Below are 21,734 nucleotides of genomic sequence, written 5' to 3' on the forward strand. Positions count from 1 at the left end.
AGGAATACAGCAAATTATTGTGTCAAAGATCATTGTATTCGATAATGGTGTGAAAGCTGAAACCTAGACTGTACACAAGAAATATGCAGTCAAATGGTGGGGCGGTGTATTCTTTCAAAAAATGCTTTATGATTGGGGCTCAGCGCCATCGAAATCATTTCTGTTAATTTGACTGTAGGCTAAGGTGAAATTTCTGCTTTCTGTGAGCTTAGAAACGGAGGTCTGAATCTTAGAATTGCACTGGGCAATAGCAAAGGAGGTGGGGCGGGTTGGGGAGGGGGGGGGGGGGATGGGGAAATCGAAGAACAAGGAGAGAAATTGCGGCAGAAGACCCGAGCCCTCTCTGTTCTTGGCTTCCGTGACTTGGGGCGTGTAGGTGGAACAGTGTTACGCGCCAAATCCGAGGGCGGGTGTTTCCATTTGTTGCTGCAAGTTCGCAGTAGATCTTTATAGAAAAATTTTCCGTTAAACTGACGAGCTAGGGATCCATAGGACGCACCTTTTGACACAAGCCGATTGCGCGGTTGTGTTGTGCCCGGAAGCTAGGCCCGTGATTGGCCGGAGCGTAAGACGTGCACCCCCTCCTGAATGTAGAGGAGGAACGGTAGACAGTTGAAGTCAGGACGAGCTATAGTCTGCACGTGTTGGAGATCCTGTGGGCCGGTGGGGGCACCCCGTGCAGCAGTACCACGAGACAATGAGTCAGACGGAATGCAATTGCTCACGGGCGTACTGCTAGTTAGGTCGCCATTGGAGACTGTTTGAATTCTCAATTCCTTGTACCAAAATCTTTCAGAATTGCTGAAATTTTTGCCACGAAACTAAATTCTTTCCACCACTATGTTTTAGGTTGACCAGTATGCTGGTTCTCTTGCTTCAGTAACTGTAGCTCATATCCGTTTTTCTCTCGCTCAGTTCTTGTCCTTTGGAAATCGGTTAACGAAATATTAAGTTTATCAGCCCCGCGAGTCTCTGGGAATGACTAACAGCTACATTCTCTTTTGTTCTTTTCCCTCAGCAACGCTTATCTCTGCTGCAACATGTTGGATCACGAACAGATTTATAAATTTCTTTCCCTTGTTACCGTAGAGGTAAGCCCTATACGGATCATTTTGTCTGTTACATTATTGCCAAGTCTTCATTTCGTAAGGGACAGCAGCATTTATGAACATTGCTTGTTACTCAGTACAAACTTCGTTCAGCCAAAAGAAATTTTTAATAAATCCAATGATTTGAATTCAGTGTTTTACTTCGAGACTACCCAGGTCATTTTCCGATGCATCAGGCAATATATCTACCCGTTTTCAGAGCAGAAATTTCTACTACTTCATTTAACCACAATGTGGTCGTTGCACTTATGGCATACGACACCATCATCAGAGGATGTGTTAAAAGGATAATAGGAATCAATTATGAAGGGATTATTGTCACATTTTTGCCTATTTTCAGCCAGGAATACAGATTAAGGTCACTAGTTTGTCAGATCACTCCATGTTACCGAACACTAAAATCATAGTCGGCACCTGTGATTAATTATAAAGCAAAACGTTGTCTATTTCTCTCCAAAATTTCTGTATGTAATTACAATCAAAGTAACACCCTGAGGTGCTTACTGGTGTTGACATACGTCAACGGGGACAGATGGAAATATGTGCCCCGACCGGGACTCGAACCCGTGCTCTCCTGCTTACATGGCAGATGCTCTATCCATCTTTTTTTTTCTGCTTTTATTTTTATTTTATTTTATTTTTATACAAATGGATAAAAGGAAGGCCATTCTTCTTCGGCTACATAAACAGAATAATAGGAAGTCGTCCCGTTACGACAAAGGATGCTCCATACTATAGCCCGCTGCGAATTTTTCGATGACTGTCTTCTCGTTGCTGTGTTGTTTCCGTTGTTTGTTCAATCTCATAAAAAAAGGAACTGCGAAGAGGTGCTATGGTTATCTTCTCATGTCATCGATAATCCAGCTGCGAGAGGGATTATGGAATGCGCTCCAAAGAAATTTAGAAAAATATTGCCTATATTTAGGGTTCTTGACGATCGCACAATGTCGTTCGTTGAGGTAATACCAAAAATCGGGTACTGTCTTGTCGCCATTACCGAAGAGGTAGTGAACAGCGTGGCCGCTGATCCACGTCACAGAGTTCGTTTTTGCTCTTGGGAAATAAATCTGATCGGGGAAAAGAAGTGATCGGGTAGTTATCCTGTCGGGAGTCGTGCGTGTGAGAAAAGCCAGTATCTGACGCACCAAATACCAAACGTCCTTTGCCGACCCGCATTCGAAACGATGTTCATCCGTGTCAGTCACTTGGCATGTGGCACACAAGGGTGAATCAGCTAGGTGGATGTGATGTAGGCGGGACTGGCACAACTGTTTCCCATTAACAGTTACGTACCATGCAGATTGCACGTCAGTATCAAGGGTGATGGCATTCACTGCCTGCCACACAGCGCGCCACTTTGTGTTGGGGTGTTTGCTTTCAATCACATTCGGCGTCCTGTTCATTTGCATGGCAGCATATACCGCCCTCGTCATCATCAAGCGTGTGGGTAGTAGTGCGGTGCGGATGTAGCTTAATTCAAGGAAGAACTGGCTAATGTAGAAGAAAGGTGCTGGGATGTCCGATATCATCACAGGGGGTGCGAGTGAGATTGGTCGTAAGGCTTCCAGTAAGAGACTGGTGAGGCACGTCGGACTTCGTCGCCACAGTTGCAGGTGACAGCTGACGAACAGGGCCTTCGCTCTGTTCTGAACATGACAAAGGCCTAAACCCCCTCTGCTCCTCGGGAGGGTTAGGGACTCGTAACGAATCTGAAATAACATGCCCGTATTAATAAAGGATCCCAAAACCGCCAACATGCGGTGAGCCAGGGTAGGTGGTACGGGGAGTATCTGTGCAAAATGGGGGATACGTGACGCCAAATAGACGTTAGCATATCGTGTCCGTTGCAGGAGGTCTAGATGTCGCAGACGGTGGTCACTTATTCCTGCTCTCATCTGATTCAATAAACGCCTGTAGTTAAGGGCTGTTGAACGCTTCATGTGAGATGTGAAATCAATGCCAAGACAGCGGATTGTGTCACTGATACTTAGCGGTGCGACACTCTCGTCGGGTAGGCCTCTGCCTATAGACAGGGCGTGTGATTTGTGGAGATTGAGATGGCTCCCCGATGCCGCGCCGTAGGTCGCCACCCACGCCAGTGCTGCACGAACTTCGTCATTATTGCGAAGAAGGAGTACCAGATCATCCGCATAGGCAGTGCAGAAAAAAGTGTGTCCACCAAGCGATATTCCAGTCAGGCGTTGTCGGAGGCCGCAGAGGAGTGGTTCCAAGACGAGGGCGTACAATATCGCCGAAAGAGGGCAGCCTTGTCGCACCGATCGCTGGATCTGTATCGGCGGCGTAAGACGGCCATTATATAACACCTTGGACGTCACGCCGCGTAGGAGACGCATCAGTACATTAACTATGACGTCCGGATATCCCATGTGTCGCAGTACCTCCATCAAAAATGTGTGGTCGACTCTGTCAAAGGCCTGGCTAAAGTCGAGTGAGGCCAAAACTCCTGGCAGTTGGCGAGCTGTGGCTAGCGCGATCATATCTCTATATCGGCACAATGCAGAGCGAATATTATGGTCACCACCTAACGATGCCTGGTCCTGCGACACAACACATCGTACTGATCGCTTTAGGCGTGCCGCCAGAAGCCGGGTGAAAATCTTCAAGTCACTGTTGAGTAAGGTCAAGGGCCGATAGTCACTGATCCTGGATCCGCTTCGTGGTTTGTGTATAGGCACAATCAGTCCTTCTAGGAAGGCCCCAGGTATCTGCGTCGTGGGAGACATAAGATCGCGGCAAATATCAGTCCATGCTGGTGCCAGCAATTGTTGAGACGTCCGGTAAAATTCCAGAGGAAGGCCATCAGGTCCCGGGGACTTATGAGCAGCCCCAGCCTGTATTGCTTCAATGATTTCCTCTTCCGTTACATCTGCAGTCAAATCCGTCGCCGCTGTCGGAGAGATGGAGCCATAAGTGAGTTGAGAGACTTCGGCGATCACCTCTGGGGGATGTCGATGTTCCGAGTACAGCCTAGTGTAGTGAGCATGAAGGGCGTTTCCTATGTTGCGCTGGGTATCAAGGCGTCGTCCGTCTTCCGTCGTGAGAGCTTGGATCAGTGTCCTGCGTCGGCGCCGTCGTTCTGCAATGACGTGGTACATAGACGGTTCCTCCTGGGCCACTCTGTCTTGAGTGCGCGCTCTGACGATCGCACCCTCAAGGTGGCAACGTGTTAATCTGATGATCTGTGCCTTGGCACGGTTCACCGTCACCTGCCGTGCAGGTGAGTACGGCAATGTTGTACATTCCCTTAAGATGCTGTAGTAAAAGTCCATGGTATGTCTCTTCCATGCTGCAACATCTCGGCCGTAGCCTATCAAGATCTTCCGGAGGGCTGGTTTGGCGCAGAGTAACCACCACGACAGTGTAGACCGGTAGGTACCACGCCGGCGGCTACAAGAGTCCCACGTGTTCTCTATAAGGCGGCGGCATTCCTGGGAAGCGAGGTGGGCGACGTTCAACTTCCAAAGACCACGGCTGTGCCACATCTTCTGGCGGCCGAGGGTAATAGCGCAGATGTAGGCCTCGTGTTCAGAAAAAGCTGTGGGCCAAACTTCGGCAGCTCTTGTCCCCACAGCTATGGAGCGCGAGATGTAAATCCGGTCGATGCGGCTGGAGGAATGGCTGGTGTAGTGAGTAAATCCGGGCCGATCGCCACAAACATGTTCCCACGAGTCCACCAATTGAAGATTATTTATAATTGTCGTAAGTTCTGCGCAGGGAGAATGATGTGGTAACTGATCCTTGGGTGCTTGGCTACAGTTAAAGTCCCCTCCCATTATCAAGGCGTCCTGACGGCCCATAAAGAGGGGCGTGATTGTATGAGCGAAAAAGGTGGATCGTTCGCGACGCCGACCAGATCCTGACGGTGCATAGATGTTAATAAGTTTGACTCCTTGGATAGTAAGAGCCATGCCTCTGGCGTCAGGGAGATATTCGACGTCTTCTGCGGATATACCTTCGCGGAGGAGGATCGCCACACCACTGCCATTGGCAGACGCATGTGAGACCCAAGTCGTGTAGCCATAGGGTCCCTTGAAGTCTGTGACATACACCTCTTGAAGTAGCGCAATGTCGATGTCTGCTGCGTTGAGCAGGTCCTGTAGCATCTTTAGTTTATGTCGGGCACGTATGTTGTTGATGTTAATCGTCGCTAGACGGTACGTTTGGTCAGCCAGGTCGGCAACTGGGTTGTGTAGGAGGCCAGGTGTGGGCGGCAGGGGCGGCCCCACAGAGGCTGACGATACAGCCGTAGTCACTGTTGTTGGTCGGTGCTGGGTACAGCCGCGGGAGCATCTCTGCCTTCGGCATCCTCCTGGTGCTGTGGCTCATCCTCGACATCATCCGCCCAAGGATCAGATGCAGCAATTGGGAACTGTTGATGAGTGCTGTCAGTAGAGCGCTCTCGCGCATGTTCAGTAGCAGAAGTGATGTTGTCAGACTGAGGCTCAGAAATTGTATCAGCCGTAGCATCGTGACGGGAAAGGTGAGTTGTGGTGGTAGAGTCCTGATTGTCGTCCGACGCCGGATGTTCGTCCGGGTCACACATCCGAAGCAGGCAATCATCGGATGGCGTATGGCGCCGTTTCTTGCGTTTTCGAGGGGACCGTTGTTTCCGGACATGTTGTTCTGAGTCAGAATGCGAGCGACAATCATCTGATGCGGTCTCCATTGGTAGGAAGGCAGAGGTCGGGACAATTTCCGTTTCTACTTCCATCTTCTCTTTAGGCTCGTCGTGGTGGCACAATTGATCACCGTCTTGAGGCAAGTCTGCCGATGACGTCGTAGAGGTGGATATGCTGTCCCCCACACTGTCATCGACCACTGACTGCAATAAGGTGTTTCGATCCTGGGCAGGAACAGCTGTTGCGGTTGCAGCCGCTGCATACGTGATGGGGAGTGAAATAGGCGTCGCCGGGGATGGAACTTCACCAACCGGTGTCTGAGTCAGTCGGCGTTGAATGCAGGCCGATCTGACATGTCCTGCCTGGCCACAGCCGGCGCAAGTACGCGGTTGTCCGTCGTACATGACAATGGATCTGCAGCCGCCAATTACTAAATAGGATGGCACATGCTTCGCCAGTGCAATCTTAATTTGTCGCACTCCATTTAAGACGGGGTACGTTTCAAACGTTTGCCATTTTTCAGCCAAGTGGCTTAGCACGTTGCCGTACGGTTTGAAAGCTGTCATCACAACATCTGGTGGGACTTCGAATGGCAGCTCGAAGACCCTCAGAGTGCGAAGGCCTAATCCAGCGTGGTCGATCGTGACAGTTCCTATGTGACCATCAGAATGCTTGAATTTAAGTCCATGAGCGTGTCGACACACAACATCAGTGCACGCCTTTTCATTGATCATTTTTATGTAGACGACACTTTGTGTTATAGAAAAGTGGATCCCAATGATGTCTTGAGGTGCAATATGAAGTTCTTCCCGGATGAAACGTTCAATGTCAAGTGCTCGAGGTCTTGCATAGTCCGCTTGAAATGTGATCTTAATGGTGGACTTGCGATACGAGTGCGCCATGGCACTACCGAGACACGGACGCGTGACACTCGCCGCAGCGGAAGGTAAACAGTAAACACTCGCGCGCGCGGTGCGCTAGCAGGGGGACACAGGCACGACGACCTTGCCCCACCGCTGCTAACAGCGGACTGAATCCATCTGAGCCACCGAGGACACAGAGAATAGTGCGACTCTAGGGATTTATCTCTGGCACGCCTCCCGCGAAACCCACATTTTCAACGTATCGTCCCACACTAAATTCGTAATGCTCCCCGCCCATTATACTCATTACTCGCGAATGTAGTGTGGGACAATACGTTGATAATGTGGGTTTCGCGGGAGGCGTGCCAGAGATAAATCCCTGCAGCCGCGTTATCCTCTGTGTCCTCGGTGGCTCGGATGGTTGCCGGCACGGTAGCTCAGCGTGTTCTGTCAGAGAGATAGCTGCCCTCTGTAATAGAAAAACCGATATAACCGATTAACAACGAACTTAAACTGATGTCTTACGACGTCCGCCACGAGCAGATGCAACGAACAGAAGTGGACAAAATGAGATTTAAAAAAAATATGCCATGTAAGCAGGAGATCCCGGTCGAGGCACACATTTTTATCTGTCCCCGTTGACGTATGTCAACGCCTGTAAGCAGCTCAGGGTGTTCCTTTGATTGTAATTTCATTCTAACGAGTTGCATGGTCACCGATGTTATATGTTTTTTTTACATGTCCGAAAGAACAGATACCATCTTAGTATATATATTTTCTGTATGTGATTGTGATTTGATTCTCTGTGCATTTAATGCCCCATATGATCACCACATCGCTATTCCGGTCGTTGTCGACAACAGCGAGAAGAGTTCGAATCAAACACTGGAAATACTAATTATTTAAAGAAAAAGTGAGAAATAGTAATATTAATTTCTATTTTACTCTGCAATTTAAATATTAAATAAATGATATACATCTGTTTTCTGTTTAAGAGACAAAATATAAGAATGTATGTAAATCTAAAATTGAAAATGTTTTACGGTTTTCCCACAGGTGTTTCCTATGTATGTGGTGGAGATAGCACAGGACCACATCAGAGGGTTACTAGTCTCACTTGGTCTGCTGATGGCCAGTGTAGGCTCCTTCCTGATGATGATTGTGGCGTCGTACGCACCATTTGACGGTGTGACGGAGTTCATGATGGCCGGCCCCATCGTGTTTGTGGCGTCGTTCTGGTGGATGCCGGAGAGTCCGTACTTCTTGGTTGCCAAACACCGCTCGCAGGAGGCAGCGCAAGCCCTGATGCGGTTGCGTGGGAAAAGCTCGAATAATGATGTAATAGGCGAGTTGGAGGCCATCCAGAGGGCCTTGGAAGAGCGCACCAAGAACGAGATCAGCGCCGCGGACGCCTTTCTGGAACTGCGGAGGAACGCCGGAGCGCGTAGGGCCTTCTTGGTAAGTTAACGTACCCGCTTTATGTCAAGAACTATCTTTAGAGACGTTAGCTCTCGGGTTGCACGAGTGTCTTCTCCTACTTCTCAGGCAGTCGTAATCATTTTATTTGTCCATGCAATATTGGTGTTCACGGCCGGTGTTTACTTCAGTTAAAACTTCCGGTCTGAGAGGAGGTGGTCCATACATAAGACTACGAGTATTCTCTGACGTTTCATATCCGACTGCGGGAACCATGGAAGTAAAACGGCAATTTCATCATGGACTCGATGGGTCCCGCATTCATAGAGCTGCATAGAGGGCACCATTACTCGTCGCGTGATGGCGATTGCTAGATTATCTCTGGCTGGCAATTCGTTCTCGAATAAAAATAAGCGTTTGCCATTCTTTAATAAAAATAATATATTCTCATTCTGTTGACGCAAAGGAGAAACCTACACTTCATCGAACTTAACACCTTTCTCTTTCCGATTACAACTACGCTAAGGTGAGCGGTATGCATATATACATAATTTACACGAGATATAAACGGATATTGCAGTGACGGACTGTCATTTGTTCTCAGGCATTCAGTGAAAAGGTTTCCGACGTGATTATGGTCACACAACAGGAATTAACAGACTTTGAACGTGGAATTGTAGTTGGAGATAGATATATGGGACATTCCATTTTGGAAATCCTTATGGAATTCAGTATTCCGAGAACCACAGTGTCAAGGATGTGCTGAGAATATCAGATTTCAGGCATTACCTCTCACCACTGACAAGGTGGTTGCCGACGGCCTTGACTTAAAGATCGAGAGGACTGGTGTTTATGTAGAGTTGTCAGTGCTAACAGACGAGTAGCACTGTGTGAAACAACCGCAGAAACAGATGACGGACGCATGGCGAACGTATCCGTTAGGAGAGTGTGGCGCAGTTTGACGTTAATGCGCAATGGCAGCAGACGACCGACGCTAGTGCCTAGGACGGCACCGCATGCAGCGCCACTTCGTTTGTGACCATGCCGTTTGGACCCCAGATGACTGGAAAACCATCGCCTGGTCAAATTTTAATTCGTAAGAGGCGAGGCAGAATTCGAGCGTGGCACAGACCCTACCAAGCCATGGACAAGTGTAAACACAGCCTTCTAATGGTTCAAATGGCTCTGAGCACTATGGGACTTACCATCGGAGGACATCAGTCCCCTAGACCGAGAACTACTTAAACCTAACGAACCTAAGGACATCACACACAGCCATGCCCGAGGCAGGATTCGAACCTGCGACCGTAGCGACAGCGGGGTTCCGCACTGAAGCGCCTGGAACCGCTCGGCCACAGTGGCCGACTTGTTCGCAACTGCCCGGAAGTTTATACAGCTCTGCAGTGGGTAGTGGGTGCCGTACAATTTTTGCCGTTATTCATCATTCTTTTACCGTCTTGGTGGTTGTAAAGATCGTTTAAACGCAATATTTGGCTAACACTTTGACGATGCGGTCCGAATTTTTGTTAATAATCGTTAGGAAAACTTTACGAGTTGGCGACAGCTGTTCGTCATTAATCCCGATTTTCTCTGTTCTACATCTGAGTGCTGGATCCATCTAATTGGAATATCCATTTTACTTGAAAGCCTACTGTAAGCCATTCATTTCATCTTGTAAATAAATCGACTCTTAAATTTTATCGGCTCTGTTCACCAATATGTTAATGAAACCTTTTTTTTTTTCCTTGTCTTGGGTAACAGTTGGAAGCCTTCTGGTGGCATTAATTAGCTGCGTTTTTACCTCCGGAAACTTCTTCTGTAGTCTGAGACGTATCGTAGTTTATATATAAACCACGTCTCTCAGCCTTCAAGCATTAAATGAAGACCGAACATTGGTTAAAACGAAGGTCATCTTCCTGTAATTGTACTAAGCTGCGTGTTACAGTAAAGTCGCATTGGTAACTGCGATGCTCCGGTGTGTAGGATTTGCCTCACTAATTGAAGATAATTTATTTCTCATACACATTGGCATCCCTTCTCATAAACTATGTGCTTTTACGCAACGTGTAACACTTTAGTTTGAAGGACCCCGACGATCAGATGTATACTGTGACACGAGTTTATGTGAATTGCAGGAGGGGGAGGGTAGGCTTCCTGAAGTGAATGGAATATTTTCCAATCTATTCCCACAGAATTCGGTAACTATGGAATAATGCAATGTCTCGCTACAGGTCGCCTTTGGGTGGGAAGTAAAGATACTATAGTAAATTTTATAAATGCCATAACAGCGTATGTGACAGTTCAATAGTCTGCTTTTGGAAAAGGTCGAGTGGGAGCTATAACACATGTAATATATTGGTTCAGCTTAGTAAAACTCTTTAATATAGAATACTCAACTTGCATGCAGCCTATGTCCACATGAATGACATTATATATTTAGTGCTGTCGGAGAATACAGTGTTAACTTTTTATTACATATTCCCGACACATTCTCGGAGGGACAACAACCACTATAGTACAGGAAAAGTATATGTTTTAGTATGTATCCACAATTTGGTACTCAGTACCGTCCTCAGGCGCTCATCTGGCACGCGGCCGTAAAGCTCCGTTTCCAAGAAGTTTAGTTTTTCTTCTATATATTGTAAGGTGAGTGGTCGCCTTAGGCACTTCTTTTTTCACTTAAAATCGTTACTGTTGCCTCAAGGAAGTAGAAGGGTCACCTTCAGGCTGCCGGAGGTAGGCTGGGCAGGGTCGAAATCTGAGACCTGATCATCATGCCTCCCCCTTCCCGTCCCTGAACGGCCCCATCCGTATTTTTTTTTCCTTAAACTCCAAGGGTACAATTTTAATACAAATTGTTTCTGTTTTAAAGAAAACATTGTAAACTATTAAAATAACGTAAAATCACATCAACAAGCAATAAAATTTAAGTCACGTCCAAGAAAAAATAACAAAAATGAAATCTGTTATTTTTACAGCACTTCGTCAGCGACCAAACGGTCAAAGTAAACCAAAATAATGATGTAGACGATTCCTGCACGCAATCCGACGCCCACTTATCATTTGCGGACAGTGTTCGTTCATACCAAGTCCATAACCAATTCACCTCGTGACAATGTCCACTACGGTGGTTGTCCATTGCCCCATATTCCCCAACTGTGAGGGGGTTTACGGTGACAAAATGCGCACAGTTTGCGAAGAGTAGCTGGTAACGATAAGTGCGCTCATGTGTGCTATGACTGTCTTGGAGACATTGCCAATAGTCGATAACCACCTCCTCATTACCCCAGAATATGTAATAAACTCTCGTCCCTTTAAATCATGCCAGAGCTTGAATCTTCGCTGGTCGGGAAGTAAGTATCCTCCAAACATAAAAAAAGCCGATAGTCAATCGTGTAGGGTGGGGTGCGAAGGTAGCAGGCGGGGATCTTCTGTACAAGTATCCATGTGTCAAACCTTGATCCACAAGATCCAAGTGGCACTGCAGGCAGAACGAAGAACCCGTTAGTCCGATAGCGTACAACCTGTACCTGGTCTTGTTTTTCCAGTTGACAACATGGTACCACATTTTTCACACCCACGTCGAAATGGCTTCTACTTTCAATCACGTTATGAGGGATGGATATCAGCAGCGATTTATAAATGTCTCTTTCGTTCGGAGCTCTAGTGGTATGGAGATAAGGTTGCGCATAACTATATCTGAGAAGTAACGCAGAGGTGTGGGAAAGAGAGGGAATAATGTGCACAGCCGTAACAGATGGCAGGATTGATACTTGAATCAGTTCCTCTAACAGATGGCCCATAAGTTAACAGTGTTGATGGGTCTATAGTTCTGCCATTCCACACAAATACAAGGCTATAGCACACACTCATACATTTATAAGTCCAATCCACCCTCGCACAAAGAGTGGATGAAAATACCGTAGCGGACTTTAAACGGCAATCCAGCAGTAAGGTAATCCTACCGCCACTTGAAGATTAAGGAGCTCAGGTTGCTGTAGTAGGTCCATGCATCGAAGTAGGTTTTGGCAAACTTCTGTGCGTATCACCTGCAGTAGTCGTCTAAAGTTTGTGGTAGCCGCGCAACACACATATTGTGTAAATATAATAACCAAATATCTCATCGTATTTACCACTGCATGGGTGCCACGCCGCTCTCCTGGAGGCTCCTTCCAATATGCATCCCTGCCGCCTTGGCTACATTCATATGGCTTCTCGCCGCCAATCCTCACCGCCTGATCCATCAAGCATGGAGTGCATCTCATCACTTGATCGGGTCAGCAGTGGGAGATCATAGGCATACTTGATGCAGTTATAGGTGTCGCCCCTCAAAGTTATTCCAGAGATTTTGTTTTTAAGCCCTCCTATGAGTGGTTCCAGTGCGATCATGTAAAACATCGTGGGGAGTGAATATCATTGTCGAACCGAACGGTGGATTGGCACTGGACCCACCTACCTCCATTTACCTGAAAACCTGACGATGCTCTGCGTAAGAGGCGCAAAAGTGAGTCGAGGAAGTCAAGTGGGAAGCCCAAGCATGCGACAACTGATGTAAGAAAGTTGTGGTGCACTCTGTTCAAAGAGTAGTAGAAATCAGTTGAGATCACAAGAGGATGTGGCGAGAGTTATCAGTTCCATACGTTCGCTGGTGGTCGTCTGCATATGCGCCGCCAGGCGCCGGTCTGAGATCTTATACACCGAATTTAACTCTGTACTTGGGCAGTAGTCGTCGATCATCCGGCCACTCGCGTATCGGTAGCGCGTTCAGTAGTCCATAGACGAAGGCAGGTGGCACGCAAAACCCGGTGGACATCAGCTCACGGTACATGGTGATCCTACGTGACATCATTATGATGCAGAAAGTCCGTTAGAATTCGAGCAGCAGTCTGTGTGGCCCTAGCGACATGGTAAGCGCACCCCTGTCCCTCACAACCTGAACGTCGTCTTGTGTAATGTCCGCTAAAGGTAACGATGCTGCTGTGTCGTCGAGGGTGTGTGAAACGTGCTGCGAAGTGTAGTTATCATTCAACTCTTCTAAATTCTTCACGCGATAAAATTGTCGGTAATGATCTGCAAAAGCTCCCACAATGGCCGGCTGGTCATTAAGACTCGCCCAAGTAAGGTCCGTGATGAGCTGTCATCGGCGGCCACGGCTGTCGCGCACGATCTTTTGGACATGTACGAAAAAACAGACGCCACATGTAAATAGTTAAGGTGCAGACGGCCAATGATGCCTTCAGTGCAGATGCACACCAAGCTCGAGCTCATACAGGAATTGGTGAGATACAACATGTAATGCGAATAATGAGCAGGGGTGTTACATCAGTAGTATGTAGTATCATATGAGAATTTGCGTCTGACAGGAGGCGTGCCAGAGTAGTCCGTTCGGTTGTGGGGACCACTGTGTCCGGATGTCATAGTGGTCAGACCATCTACCTAACAAGCGGGAGTTCCAGGTCCGAATCCCAGTCAGACACAAATTTTCAACTTGGCCCATTGATATAAATCAATGCCCACTGGCAGCTAATGTCTTTAATTCATTTGTGTCTTGAAAACTTCTATGTTCGTGCTGAATATCTATCAGCTAAATTAATCCTCCTGTCAATAAAGCGAGACTGTTCTTTCCTTATGACAGCTGTCGATTACTTACGTGATCGTACTGGTGTTCGGAGGCAGCGCCACCATAGGCGTGTACTCGACGCAGATATTCCAGACCACCGGCAGCTCACTAGACGCCAGCGTGTCGGCCATCATCCTCTGCGCCGTCCAGGTTGCCTTCAGCATCCTCGGAGTCCTCCTCGTGGATCGAGTGGGCAGGAGACCCCTCGTACTCTTCTCGTTCGGAGGCTGCGCTGTAACTGTGGCAGCACTGGGAACGTACTTCTACTTGATGGCTTTCGGCAATAAAGGAACCGTCGACAGCCTCTTCTGGTTACCATTGACAGCGCTCATTCTATACTACGTAAGTAAACATTAATCTTCTCGTCTACTCATCTCGAATACTCTCGTATATATTTGTTTTCATAAATCAAGTATGAATTATATAATAATATGTCGAAATTATATATTATGTAGCCTGTCGAGTCTAACTGCTCAATGTCCTGAAGGAGACTTAATTTCATATTCAAATTTTGAATACATTTGACATGCACAGTATTACGAAGTATTTAAAAAAACAGTGGAGAGGAATTCTAACTAATGCAAGACGCAGTGTGTCTATATATTTATTTTTTTATTAATACGAACGTGCACTATCTGATGAAAGGTATCTGGCCACTCCTGTGGCGTCTGGAATTGATCACTAGATGTCAGGAGAGATACACTCGCCAGTAGAAAAAGAGGCAGAGAGAGTGTTGTGTTGGCTGTAGAAAAGCAGTAGACATCAGACTGGGGTGGTCACAGTTCAGTAACATCGATCGTTGACTACGCATTGGATGTTACCTGAATGAAAAAATCTATCAGAGACTAGTCCAGTGTTGACCCAGTCGATTATTGGTGATGTGATTGTTAAATGGAAATGCGAAGGGACAAGTCACGGCGCTGTCGACTATTGTGGAGGATGGTTCCAAAAAAATCTCCAGGGATCAGCGGAAGAAATCACTCGTGAGTGTTGGGACTTAAAAAGAACGGAGTACAACGTTCGAGTGGATCCCCACGACCAACTCATTTGGGTAGTCAGTTCTAAGCGGTATTTAAAGTGGTATAAAATGTGACGCCAATGGACAGTGAACGACTGGAAACGAGCGATCTAGTGTTCTGAAACAGGAAATTCCCTGTGGCAGTCCGACAGAAAGGTTTGGGATTGGCAAATGCCTGGAGAAGACTATCTACCATAATGTGTAGTGGCAGTAGTGAAGTGTGGAGGAGGTGATGTTACGCCGTTGGCGTTTATCTACTGATTGTGAAATAACTAAACGGAGAAAGATATGAATACATTATACAACACTGTGTTCAGCGTACAGAAGAGTAACAGTTAGGACACGATGATTGTATCAGAATAACAATGCACCCCCTGCTATAAAGCAGCATCTGTGAGGCAACGGTTTGTGGGCAGCAAAATTCCTAAAATGGACTCACTTGCCGACAGTCCAGACGTTAACCCAATGAACATATTTGGGATGGGTCGACTTCACTCTAGATCACAGTGCCATACATCACTACCTTCTCTGGTGTCGTTTCTTGAGCAATAATGCACTGTCACTCATACACACAGTTTCAGATACCTCAGGGAACACACCACGTATTAATGCCCACTAATCACTGTTCTCCAAAAAATTTAGAGTTGCCTCTATTCTTTACAAATATAGACAATTAAAACCAAATTGAGGTCAAAAAATAAGGATATGGCGCCAGGAATATTTTGTTAGCTCTTGGGTGGTCAAAGACATTTATTTATATACACTCCTGGAAATTGAAATAAGAACACCGTGAATTCATTGTCCCAGGAAGGAGAAACTTTATTGACACATTCCTGGGGTCAGATACATCACATGATCACACTGACAGAACCACAGGCACATAGACACAGGCAACAGAGCATGCACAATGCCGGCACTAGTACAGTGTATATCCACCTTTCGCAGCAATGCAGGCTGCTATTCTCCCATGGAGACGATCGTAGAGATGCTGGATGTAGTCCTGTGGAACGGCTTGCCATGCCATTTCCACCTGGCGCCTCAGTTGGACCAGCGTTCGTGCTGGACGTGCAGACCGCGTGAGACGACGCTTCATCCAGTCCCAAACATGCTCAATGGGGGACAGATCCGGAGATCTTGCTGGCCAGGGTAGTTGACTTACACCTTCTAGAGCACGTTGGGTGGCACGGGATACATGCGGACGTGCATTGTCCTGTTGGAACAGCAAGTTCCCTTGCCGGTCTAGGAATGGTAGAACGATGGGTTCGATGACGGTTTGGATGTACCATGCACTATTCAGTGTCCCCTCGACGATCACCAGTGGTGTACGGCCAGTGTAGGAGATCGCTCCCCACACCATGATGCCGGGTGTTGGCCCTGTGTGCCTCGGTCGTATGCAGTCCTGATTGTGGCGCTCACCTGCACGGTGCCAAACACGCATACGACCATCATTGGCACCAAGGCAGAAGCGACTCTCATCGCTGAAGACGACACGTCTCCATTCGTCCCTCCATTCACGCCTGTCGCGACACCACTGGAGGCGGGCTGTACGATGTTGGGGCGTGAGCGGAAGACGGCCTAACGGTGTGCGGGACCGTAGCCCAGCTTCACGGAGACGGTTGCGAATGGTCCTCGCCGATACCCCAGGAGCAACAGTGTCCCTAATTTGCTGGGAAGTGGCGGTGCGGTCCCCTACGGCACTGCGTAGGATCCTACGGTCTTGGCGTGCATCCGTGCGTCGCTGCGGTCCGGTCCCAGGTCGACGGGCACGTGCACCTTCCGCCGACCACTGGCGACAACATCGATGTACTGTGGAGACCTCAAGCCCCACGTGTTGAGCAATTCGGCGGTACGTCCACCCGGCCTCCCGCATGCCCACTATACGCCCTCGCTCAAAGTCCGTCAACTGCACATACGGTTCACGTCCACGCTGTCGCGGCATGCTACCAGTGTTAAAGACTGCGATGGAGCTCCGTATGCCACGGCAAACTGGCTGACACTGACGGCGGCGGTGCACAAATGCTGCGCAGCTAGCGCCATTCGACGGCCAACACCGCGGTTCCTGGTGTGTCCGCTGTGCCGTGCGTGTGATCATTGCTTGTACAGCCCTCTCGCAGTGTCCGGAGCAAGTATGGTGGGTCTGACACACCGGTGTCAATGTGTTCTTTTTTCCATTTCCAGGAGTGTATAAATATGTATGAAATGTCTCCCGTTGGGGCCTTACCTACGTAATTACTCGTTTGAGAGCTTCTGTTTTTGTGATTTTCGTTCGAAATCTGCTACTGCAGCTCCTCTCTCTAATATTCCAACAGCTGTCTGTAACTACAGATGAGTTTCACTTGCCCTGATACCTTATTTCCATTGATAAAATGACTTGATGGAAGGGCTCTCCGTTCTCTTTACTCACGACGTTCCAAACGGCTGGAAAGAAGTCGAAATGTGATTAGATAAGATAAGATTAGATTTGCTTTCGTTCCAATTGATCCGTAGTGAGGAGGTCCTCCTGGATTTAGAACATGTCAGAAAAACAACAATACATGGCAAATATTTACAACTCAAACAAATAAGCTAATGTACCATCCAACAGGTCCCAAGTGGAATGATCGTAATTTTTTAATGAACACTATATGAAAGAATCATTTTAGAAATAGTAATGCACTGAATTTAAAATAAAGTTTATTTATTTATAAGGTAATAAACGTGTAATACAACTGCTACCATACTTATTTACAATGACCACATTACTGCACTGAAATGGTACAGAAGTTAGATTGTACTTCGACACACACACACACACACACACACACACACACATACACACACACACTCACGCACTTATTTACAATGAACACATTACTGCAATGAAATTGTGCAAAAGTTATACATACACACAAATCAGTTGGTTCCACTGAGAAATTCATGAATGGAGTAGAAGGCGTTGGCCACCAATAAATCCTTTAGGCTTCTCTCAAACTGAATTTCATTGGTTGCTAAGCTTTTTATGGCTGCTGGCAAGTAATTGAAAATGTGTGTTCCTGTATAATGCACACCTTTTTGTACAATACTAAGTGATTTTAAATCCTTGTGAAGATTATTCGTATTTCTAGTAGTCATTCCATGAATTGAGCTGATCGTTTGAAAAAGTGATATATTTTAATGACAAATTTCATTAAAGAATAAATATATTGGGAGGCAAGTAGTTAGTATCCATAGTTCCCTAAACAGGCTTCTGCAGGATGTTCTTGAGTTCACACCACATATAATTCTTTCTGCACGTTTTGTGCCCAGAACTTTATGAATTACCCCAAAAATAATCCCATATGACATTATGGAATGAAAGCAAGCATAATATGCCATCTTTTACATTTTTGTATCCCTATGCCTGACACAATACGCATCGCAAATAGAGATTTGTTAAGACGCTTCAGAACTTCTGTGGTGTGCTTTTCCCAGTTGATTTTATTATAAAGCCGTAATACCAAGAAATTAACACTGTCCACTTCTATCTGCTTGTCATCATATGTTAGGTATATACTCATGAGCCGCCCATTACAAGTTCTGAACTGCATGTAGTGTGTTTTTTCAAAGTTTAGTGACAAAGAATTGGCTAGGAACCAGTGATTACTGTCCACAAATATTTTATTATCTGTTCTTTCTAAGACTACTCTTGATTTGCTATTTATTGCAATGTTTGTATCATCGGCAAACAAAACGACTTTGGCATCTGGTAATGTTACTGATGAAAGGTCATTGACATACACAAGAAAAAGTATGAGCCCTAAAATGGAACCTTGTGGGACCTCACATGTGATTAGTTCCCAGTTGGATGATGCCTGATAGCTTGATACATGTCTCTTTCCTAATAACACCCTTTGTTTCCTGCCAGAGATATATGATTTGAACCATTTTGCAGCATTTCCTGTTACACTATAATATTGTAATTTACTTAAAAGGATATTGTGATTTACACAGTCAAATACCCTTGACAGGTCACAAAATATACCAGTTGCCTGCAATTATTTATCTAATGAATTAAGCACATTTTCACTGTAAGTGTAGATAGCCTTCTCAATATCAGAACCTTTTAGAAATCCGAACTGTGACTTTGACAGTATGTTATTTGAGATAAGACGTTTATAAAGCCGATTGTACATTACTTTTTCTAAAATTTTTGAGAATGCTAGCGAAAGTGAAATTGGACGGAAATTTGATGCTATTTCATTATCTCCCTTCTTAAACAGTGGCTCAACTTCCGCACATTTTAACCTTTCAGGAGATATTCCACTGATAAACTACTGGTTACACAGATACCTTAATATGTCACTTAACTCAGAATCACATTCTTTAATTTGCTTTGTTGATATTTCATTGTACACACTAGATGTTTTTGATTTTAATGATTTTATGATGAACATTATTTCTGCTGGGGTAGTGAGGGTCAAATTCATGTTATTAAAGTTACTCGAAATGTCTGGTATGAGGTATTTCATAGCAGCATCTACAGAACTTGACACCTCCATCTTTTCAGTAAAAGTTATGAAATGTTTGTTATAAAGTTCTGCAACACTATACACATCTGTCACCAATGTATCATTTACTCTTAATGCTATTTGTCCCTCTTCATGTCTGGTTCTACTGGTCTCCACCTTCACTAAATCCCATATTGTCTTTATTTTGTTATCTGATATGACTATCTTTTCCTTGTCATATATTTGCTTTGATGTCCGTATTATGGTCCTTAATATTTTGCAGTATTTCTTGTAATGTGCTATAGCATCTACATCGGAACTGGTTTGGATTGACAGATACAGTTTTCTTATTGTTTTAGAAGATACCCCTATTCCTTGAATAATCCATGGCGTTTTTGTAGACTTTGCTCTAACCTTGGTAAGTTTTGGGGAAAACGGTGTTCAAATAAAGTAAGCACTTTATAACCAAAAGTGTTACATTTTTCATTTATGCCATGAGCACTGTAAACGTCAATCCAGCTAATACTCTGATGAGTGTCCTAAAATAATCAATTTTTGACTTATTGATTATCGTCTTGAGCTCAGATTTAACAGATTTTATATCCTATTCAGTGTTAACATTTAACAGAAGGAACTGCATGCCATGATCTGAGAGGCCATTGACTATTGGTTTTGTAATATAATTTTGTTCATTGGACTTTTCTATAAAGATACTATCAATGGCTGTTTGTGAGCAATTAGCTACCCTAGTGGTGAACTTTAAAGTGGGAATTAAGTTGAATGATAATGTTACTAATTCAAATAAGTTCTTATTGGGAGAGTCTTTAAGGAACTCTACATTGAAATCACCAGCAACCACTATTTTTTTGTTTTTGGTTGTTAAATGGGCCAGTACAGCTTCGAGGTGATTTACGAACATATTAAAGTTACCTGCAGGTACTTGATATACACTTAATATTATGAAGGATTTTTTGTAAAATTCTACTTCTGTTGCACATGCTTCCGTATGCTGTTCTAGGCAAAATTTATGATTGTCTATGTTCTTAAATTTATGACAGTTCCTGATGAATGTGGCAACTCCTCCATTCTCCATTTCTGATCTACAAAAGTGAGATGCTAACCTAAACCCTGTAACACTTAAAAGTTCTATATCAGTGCTCACATGATGTTCAGAGAGGCAGATTGTGTCAGCTGGGTGTGAGACTAATTCATCTATGCAGATTATTAATTCATTAATTTTATTTCACAGTCCTCGAATATTTTGATGCAATAAAGACAGCTGACATTTCATGTCGTCTAAGCTAAAATTGGGTAGAGTTAAAATATCTGCTGACTGTTGAAAATTCATAACTAATAGCTGTTTATGCTGATGTAATTAGCTAGAATAATTTTTTTGGTTTCTTTGTCAAACTTAAGGTTTGTCTCAGTCCTAACCTCTCTTAAAATTTGGTTTGTTTCTGTCCTCACTAGAACCCATGTCCTTAATAATTCATTGATATCTACACCCTAATTTTCAGCTATTCGATTTCCCAAGAAACTGTAGATATGTTTGAAGACCTCAGAAGTTGCTTTCACTTTCCTTTCAATGACGCTATTAAATGTTTCCGCCTTAAATAATTCTCGAATGTGCAATATAAGGAAGGGTCTGTCTATGATCTTAACATGACAGAAAGGTGGGAATTTTCTTTTTAAATACTTGAAATCTTCTCCTTCATTCAAAGCTATCTCTAAATTCTTCCAAAGTCCTAGAATTATTTGTGTGAATATGGAAATAAAAGTGTACTGCATATTCTGTTTTCTAGCCTTCACCATTTTCGTTTCAGGCCAGGTACTTCGTACATGGTGTAATTTCCTATCGCTACTGTCCCACTCGCAAATCAAACAGCAATATTTGGTGTATCCTAACTGCATTCCGACTATGATAGCAATATCCTTTAGATCGACACATATCTGCCATTGATGTAATTTACTTTCCCAGGACGAATTTTAAATTTTCACATCTCGTCATTATACGTACAGCGTGACTTTACATGAACAAACGCGAGTTTGTTTCCGTCGTGAGGCAAAACAGATTTCAAGCTAAATTTAGATGAGTCAGTGAGAAGTCTAAAGTCGTCGGGACTATGTTCCATTCTCAAAGATGCCATCAGACTATGTACATCACTTTATGCAATAAGATTGTTTTCCATTTCAAAGAATGGTGCTTAGTCTCTTTATCGACGTCTATATACAGAAACTTTCACATTTTTCCGAGGAGATTCCACTGTGGAAGCCTGGAGCCAAGAAGTTCGGCCTTGCTTTTAGGCAACTCCCGCGGATTTTAATCGTTAAGTTCTTATTGTTATATTTCATGTGGCCCGCTGGGAGAGATCGTTTCTTGTGTATAATCTGGAACTTGCTAGAAAGACCGAGCGGCTGTTTGCATTCACCGTCCATGTCTTCATCAGACTCTAGGACACATGTTTTTGAGGAATTGAAACAGCCAGCCTTTCTCCATACGGTACTAGTATTGTATCTGATGGCAGAGTTGAATAAGCGATGGTCTGCTTTTTCTCTCAAGAATCCATGTTTAACAGGAGCCGCCATACAAAAATAAAGATGG

The 21,734-nt window shown here is 45.1% G+C and overlaps 1 protein-coding gene across 1 annotated transcript in view; it reads left to right on the forward strand.

The window, feature by feature from the left end:
* Window positions 1-21,734, forward strand: part of LOC126260052 (facilitated trehalose transporter Tret1-like) — a 108,913-nt gene that overhangs the window by 71,401 nt on the left and 15,778 nt on the right. Inside the window, exons 3-4 of the mRNA XM_049957241.1 lie at window positions 7,669-8,070; window positions 13,664-13,990. Of these exons, the coding sequence (XP_049813198.1) occupies window positions 7,669-8,070; window positions 13,664-13,990 (729 nt within the window). The remainder of the gene's footprint in view (window positions 1-7,668; window positions 8,071-13,663; window positions 13,991-21,734) is intronic.

Source organism: Schistocerca nitens, chromosome 5, assembly GCF_023898315.1.
Source record: "Schistocerca nitens isolate TAMUIC-IGC-003100 chromosome 5, iqSchNite1.1, whole genome shotgun sequence".
NCBI lineage: Eukaryota > Metazoa > Arthropoda > Insecta > Orthoptera > Acrididae > Schistocerca > Schistocerca nitens.